Genomic DNA, 7,017 nt, shown 5'->3' with positions numbered 1-7,017 from the left:
CAGGTTCATCTGTAAAGAGATTTTAAGTTGAAAAATAATTCATTAAATGTGTGATAGTTAGTTAAGTTAGTATAATTTTATTATCAGTTTTGATAGTTATGTTAACAGCATCATATTCAGATGTCCCTATCTGATATCATCATTTTAATTCACTGAATTCGAAAATTGGTATATGTTTAAAAAAATAAACCATATATCCAACTTTATTTGTAACATTTGTGCAAAGTAATTCATGAATTACTGTATTTGCCAAGTCCCAGTTTTAATTATTTTTAATAGTTTTGTATTTTATGATATATTATAGAGAGAATAAGTTATGGTATAGTGTAGTTTTTTAAGAAGACAGGCAAATGGTTTCATTTATTACAGCAATGTCAAAATGACTGTATACGTACAGATTAGGTGTAAAACTTACCATCATATAATAGCATTTTGTAGTGTGGCAATGTGTTCTCAGCAATTCCTAAACAATACAAAATCATCAGTTACTACTTGCAGTAGATAATATGAATAAGTATATTTCCTTATTGCATCAGATAGGAGCGAAAGACAAAAGTGTTATGCATCATAGCAATCAGATGAACTATGAAATCATCATTCAAATATTTATTTATAGGATCATCAATGTAATGTACAATCAGAATCAAATATTATATAGTAATATTCATTAAAATTTTCCAAATAAACAAGTTATGAACCAACATGTTTGTATAATGACTTACCTTTAAAAAAGTTGAATGAAATTAAGTTTTGCTGCCAGATTTTTGGGTGCATATTTCCTGAGGAGAAAAGACATAATTAGCACTGCAATATTAAACACAATAAAGCAATATATTTTATTATTCCACATCAGATAGGAGCGAAAGACAATAAAGTGTTGTACATCATAGCAATCAGATGAACTATGAAGTCATCATTGTAAGGTTTGAGGACCATAAGAAAGAAAAAATAACCTTTAGGTTGGGTTGAAGTCTATGGTTGAGTAAGTTAGTTATATTTACACTGTTTTTTTAAGGGCTTATTTCAAAATGTCTGAATAAACACTAAATATTGAAAATATTACATGTTAAAGAAATAAAAAAATCAAGCTACAAATAAATTTATAACAAAAGAGTACTATTTATAATATCAACACTTACCAATCACAAACCAGCTTTATTCCCCATCTGCAACAACAAAAAACAACAATACAATACTTGTCATTACAATTAAAAATAAAGTTTCACTAAAGTAAATCAGACAGCTATAAAAGCTTTTCGCTTTGCATCAGACCTCGCAACTAGCTGCCCTATGCTAAAATTTTGAAAAAAAAAAAAAAAAAGAAACGATTTGTAAAATTACCACTAATAAGCCAATTATAAGCCCTATTCTGTATATAAGCCTGTTGCGAGCCAACTGAAGGTTTTCAGCTGCACTGCGATGTCATCATGTTAGTAGTTAGTTTTGGTTAATTATTGGAGTAAATTTTAATAAGTTGAGCACTGTTGCCATTTTTTAAATGGAAGTTATGGGAAACTTTGAAAGGGAAATATGGTGATGATGGAGGCTAATTTTGAAACATCTGGCATTAATATTGTGCATGTAAATGTAACAGTAATGATGCCACTCAATATTGGCATAGACAGAACAGCAGTGGCATAATATCAAGAGGATGCGACAGACAAAATGCCACTGGTTTGGGGGGTCTCCTTGCAAAGAGTAAGAAGACATGTAGAGTACCCAAATTTATAAACATTCATTATGTATTGGGCAAAGATACCAGGTAAAATCTCTACAATTTTTTACGCATTTCAGCATGACAGTACTTGTTAGAGGCCTTATTCAATGAATTCCACAGACCTTTCAGTGTACTTATGCCACTCTATTAGTGTTTTTATTGTAAATTTAATTGCATAATATATCTCCAAAAGAAATTTACCTAAATATGTTTCTTGTCCATCAAAGTTCTTCACAATATCACCCATCTGTAACAAACAGGTTGTGATTAACATTATGTTTCATGCATGCCTAAATAAAGTAATTATTTCACAAACATTTCTTTCAGATAGAGCTAATATACATGCAAAATCATTATTAAATCAATGGTTAGCACTTTTCATCATTAAATTATCTACAAGGTATTTTAAGATTATTTTCATAGATTGAGTTATATTTTTATGTATGTATTTGGTCTCAGTTTCACTTGTGTGAAAGTTTTCCAGGATAAAATTCCCACTATATATTTTCCTGGGAAAGAAAGTTATAATCTTCCCAGGATCTTAAATTATCTCCATACCAAATTTTATAAAAATCCATTCAGTATATTTTGAGAAAATCGATAACATACAGACTGACAAAAAAGGAGACTTTGTTTAATAATATGAATAAATTTATATAATGACACAGTAAATCTTACCATTGCTGGGTTTTTTGTATTTGCCTTGTACAAATATGCGTGGCACATCTATACCCTCTTTGAAATTGACCGTCCGTCTCTGCACATATGTGTTGGAAACAATTTCAAACCCTGCATCAGTAAATAATTTTGCGAGTTCTTCTTCTGTGAAATAGTAGCTCCTGGAACAACAAAAACAGTTTAGTATAAATAATATGTTTTCAGATTACTATAACAAAATAAAGATGTTTATCATAATTTAAATATGTCTTAGATGTATGTCAGAGGTTTTTAAAATTGATGTATTTAACAATTGCAATTTAAGAATTAATCATTAGTGTTTAATGTTTGTATCAACTACAAAATGAATATTCACAGTTCATACAAGTATAGACTCAAATCCCACGTGCGATGCTTCTGGCATTAAAAGCTTTGTAATTAAATACTGACCTTGTGCCGTCTTGCCGCATGTAGAAATTCTCTGCTATCTTATGTCCCGGTTTGAACCTGAGCTGCGCCATATCATAGCGACCGTAGTCCCTCAACAACAGCACGCCGCCGGGCCGCAGTGCGCGGAGCGCCAGCCTCGCCACGTGGGGCCAGTGTGAGGGCTGGATCGCCGACAACACAAATATTAAACTTGCCAAGTCCATACTGCCCTCGCTTATGTTATCAAACAAATCCTCCGTAGTTAAATCAGCACAAAATGCCTTCATTCTACTCTCATTAAAAAGTTTATTCGATTTGACGAATTCGACCGCACGCGGTGAAAAATCACACGCGTAGAAGTGGAAATTAGAGAATCCTTCTTCGATTAATGGAAATATCATATTCCCAACACCGCAACCCAGCTCCAAGAATGATATCTTTTGATCGGGCTCGAAATTAATTAATTCTTGAAACTCACGTGTTGTCCAATGCCGGTCTCGGAAAAATTTTGTTTCATTTCGCTTATAGAAAATATCCCAGTGACGTTTAGCTTCTCGTTCTAGTTTCGCCGCTTTAGATTCTGGAATGATGCGAGAGTTCTGCGCTTCAAGGCGTTGCTTCTCTTCTTCGGTCAACTCCTTCAACCGGTGTACAAATATGTCACCGTTTGGGGCGACCGACAAATCTTCATCCGTTTCCATCTTGAAGATTTTTTATTGTAATGGAATATACATAATGTGTATTACGTAATTATTTGAGTTCTTGAATAATCTCTGTTTATTTTATGCATACAGTCTTAAGGACTGACACCAAAATATACGTTTTAAAGAATGCACTGGAATGCACTATGCACCTACACCAACGAATTGTGGTAAAATGAAAATGACAGCGCATATTATAATTCTCTTTGTGACAGCGTCAGCTGGCGCAAAGAGCTGGCGAGTGGGGCGGCTAGCAGTGTTGCCAGGGCCCTTGAGTCGTAAGTTACGTTTCGTTTCCTGAAAAGTTACATTTTTGCTGCAAAAGTTACATTATTGTTTTTTTTGTAATTTACGCGTTTTTGAGCAAGCATTTTTGTAGCTGCGAAACTGCGGGGACTCGCGAAGTAGGAAATGTGCGCGCGCACACTCAAGCAAAATCAAGTTTTAATATATACGTTGCAAGATACGTTTCATATTAAGTAACTGTACCGTTTATTCGAAACCTAACTTATAATAACGAAGAACGGCTATTCCTTTCCCTTTCCTCCTCTATATAGCTATCTCTCTCGCACATCCCCCACCACCAGCAGGTATCTCCAAGGCGTGAGTGACTTGGAGCGGCGTTCATTGGCGTCCATTTCCCGCCGCGTACGCACGTACTCCTCTGCACAATACTGACGTACCTCGCGTCGGTTCAATATAAGTAGCAAAAATATTTATTTTAACAACAGACACTCAAAAGGTTTTTTATCATTTTTTATCAAGTCACTGTGTTGAATATCATTACTTTGCGCTAAAATATGTTACTGCCTCATCTACCCACATATCTAATTTGTAATTTTTATTTTTATTTTAGCATATTATTTTACTAGCTATCATAATGAGTGATCCGCAAGAAAATATTATGAAGGACAAACATAATACGACACGTCCAGTCTGTGAAAACGATTCTGTGAGTTCTTCATCAGAGTCGAGCAGTTCAGCAAGTTCGGACCATAGTCGTAGAAAATCGCGCCGTCATAAAAAACATAAACGAAGCAAAACGGATCGTTTATTGGAAAAGCTTAGTAAACAGGTGACTGATTTACGTACTAAATATGCACTAGTTCATGAAAAGACATTTTCAGACAATCGTCATTCAGATGACAGTTCTTTTTCTGATTCAGTCAGCCGTGTTCTGTATAGAGATACGGAGGAGCAGGTACCTGTTTCAACATCAAACTTTAATATTAATTTAGAAACCAGTCTTAAAGTACCATCCGTGCCCAAGACTACTCCCCAATATTTGGAAATGTTAAATAATCTTCAACGATTTAATAGCACAGATTGGTCTGAAGTCCGCTTTTCGGACGTTCAAAAAGCTTATGCTCATAGTCCTGGATTTATTGAACTCGAGGTTAATGATGAGATTAAAGCCTATTGTACCAACCGTCATTTAGCATACGCAGAAAAAGCCTTTGCAGTATTGACTTATGCGCTACTTAAACAAAGAGAGGTGCTTCAAGATGAATTGCGCCAGTTTTTGACATGGGCACATACATCCGAACTTAATTTTGAAGAACTAAATGAGAAAATAAATAACGTTTTCCTGAAGGGAGAATTTTTCAAAGTTTCCAATGATATACTGCAGATGGTATGCGGTCACAGGGCCGACATGATACAGCAACGACGTGACAATATATGTTAAGGAGCCTTTGAACAAATATGCTTTAAAGAAAATACCGCCAACAAATAGCCACCTTTTTGAACCACAAGGTCTTACGTCTGCTATAGATAAAGCTGGTGGTGTAAAAAAGGCATTTTTGGTCTATTTCCAAACATGGAAATACTGATTCTGCTGCGCAAGCAGGACCGAGTAGACCATTTCGAGACCCCGCGCAGGAGCGCTCAAAAACAAAAACACCTGCGCAAGGTGGCACTTCTGGCAATTCAAGGCCTGCGCAAGGCCCTTGTTGCTCATATCATCCAGAATGGCAACCGCATTCCCGAAACTATCCTGCGCAAGGACACTTTAGTGGGGAGAATCCTTACAAAGGAGCTGCAAAATGGAACAAGTCATTTCAAGAAGGAGCTAGAAAGCAATCCTATCACAACAAAGGTGGGCGCCCCTCGGCTAAGTCAAATAAACGTTCTGCATCGCCGTCCTATAAAGACAGATCTAACAATAAACGCAGACGTTTCTGACGCACTGCAAAGAAAGTTTCAAGCTGGTCAACTTCAACTTTTTTATCATCATTGGAAGCAATTGGGCGCACCATTGCACATATTAAAAATCATTCAAGGGTACCGTATACCTTTTATACAAAAACCTCCTTTAATCATGCCTCTAGAGAATGGTCGGTTCTATCACACTCCCGACTCAATAAAGATGACAAATGCTATAGAGGAATTACTAAGAGACGGTGTCTTAGAAAACGCCGCAATGTCACCAAGTTTCTTATCGACAATGTTTCTTGTTCCGAAAAGCGACGGGTCACTCCGACCAATATTCAATTTAAAGAGGTTAAACGTATACGTTCACACAGGAAATTTTCATTTGCTCAACATGTACCAAGTGAGCAATTTCCTGCAACCAAACGATTGGTTGGCGAAAATAGATTTGTCACAGGCCTATTTCCACCTATCAATAGCTTTAAGTCACAGGCCATTCTTACGTCTGTTTTACAAGAGCAAAATGTTCCAAATGACCTGTCTACCTTTTGGCCTGAGTTCGGCACCACAAGCATTCGCATCGGTGACGAATTGGGTCGCTCAAATCCTAAGAAATCAGGGGATAAGAATTCTAGTATATCTAGACGATTTTTTGATCGCTCATCAGAATTCAGATGTCTTGAGGTCACAAGTCAGCACAGTTCTGAACACATTAATATATCTCGGCTGGAAAATCAACATAACAAAGTCAATTTTACAACTGCAGAAGAAAATAGAATATCTGGGAATCCTTTGGGATCCATGTCAGAACCTGAAATTTCTTCCCGAAAAGAAATGTCAAGGTTTGAGTGCTCAACTACACCTTCTCTTAGAATGCAAAGGAGCATGTCTGAAGGAGCTTCAAAGCCTAGTCGGTACATTGAACTTTGCAAGCTTTGCCATATCCAGAGGAAGGCTCAATTACAGGTCGATACAAGCACATTGCAATTCACTTCTCGAGGCCAAGGCACTGAAAGTTTTTCCTCTACCACAACATGTCTTGCAAGAAATGATATGGTGGGTAGTCCACTTAAGAGAACCATCAGTGATCCATGTTCCTCATCCCACATATTTTCTGACAACCGACGCTTCGAGCGTCGGTTGGGGGGCACGCCTGAACAATCATTACCTGTCAGGGCTATGGTCGGATGCAGAAAAATCATTAAACTCCAACTTAAAAGAAATGTTGGCTATTCTAAAGGCACTCGAATTACACGCCCTTCTCATGAGGAATCAAAGCGTGTTGATTCAGAGCGACAACCGAACCGTTGTCTCATACATTCGAAACGAAGGAGGAACAAGGTCGAAAGCCCTGACGGACCT

The 7,017-nt window shown here is 36.7% G+C and overlaps 1 protein-coding gene and 2 non-coding genes across 3 annotated transcripts; all 3 read right to left on the bottom strand.

Annotated features, from left to right (window-relative positions):
• Positions 1–524: 524 nt before the first annotated feature.
• Positions 525–605, bottom strand: LOC119193735. Its single transcript, XR_005114027.1, has one exon. It is a non-coding gene; the product is annotated as a small nucleolar RNA snR60/Z15/Z230/Z193/J17 (small nucleolar RNA).
• Positions 606–767: 162 nt separating this feature from the next.
• On the bottom strand, positions 768–3,735 carry LOC119193733 (tRNA N(3)-methylcytidine methyltransferase METTL6-like). Its single transcript, XM_037447359.1, has 5 exons — positions 2,825–3,735; positions 2,396–2,556; positions 1,919–1,964; positions 1,140–1,166; positions 768–779 (listed from the first exon to the last, which is right to left on the bottom strand). The coding sequence occupies exons 1-3, from the start codon at positions 3,502–3,504 to the stop codon at positions 1,957–1,959; spliced, it is 849 nt and encodes a 282-aa protein (XP_037303256.1). The 5' UTR covers positions 3,505–3,735; the 3' UTR covers positions 768–779; positions 1,140–1,166; positions 1,919–1,956.
• LOC119193734 lies at positions 842–925 on the bottom strand. Its single transcript, XR_005114026.1, has one exon. It is a non-coding gene; the product is annotated as a small nucleolar RNA snR60/Z15/Z230/Z193/J17 (small nucleolar RNA).
• Positions 3,736–7,017: the final 3,282 nt, after the last annotated feature.

Source organism: Manduca sexta, unplaced genomic scaffold, assembly GCF_014839805.1.
Source record: "Manduca sexta isolate Smith_Timp_Sample1 unplaced genomic scaffold, JHU_Msex_v1.0 HiC_scaffold_973, whole genome shotgun sequence".
Lineage (NCBI taxonomy): Eukaryota > Metazoa > Arthropoda > Insecta > Lepidoptera > Sphingidae > Manduca > Manduca sexta.
This window is presented reverse-complemented; position numbering and strand designations above follow the sequence as displayed.

Excerpts from the sequence above, each read along its gene's own strand:
- LOC119193733 (XM_037447359.1), bottom strand. The coding sequence starts at position 3,504 with ATGGAAACGGATGAAGATTTGTCGGTCGCCCCAAACGGTGACATATTT. Across the intron at positions 2,557-2,824 it reads ATGCGGCAAGACGGCACAAG|GAGCTACTATTTCACAGAAG; the intron begins GTCAGTATTTAA and ends TTGTTGTTCCAG.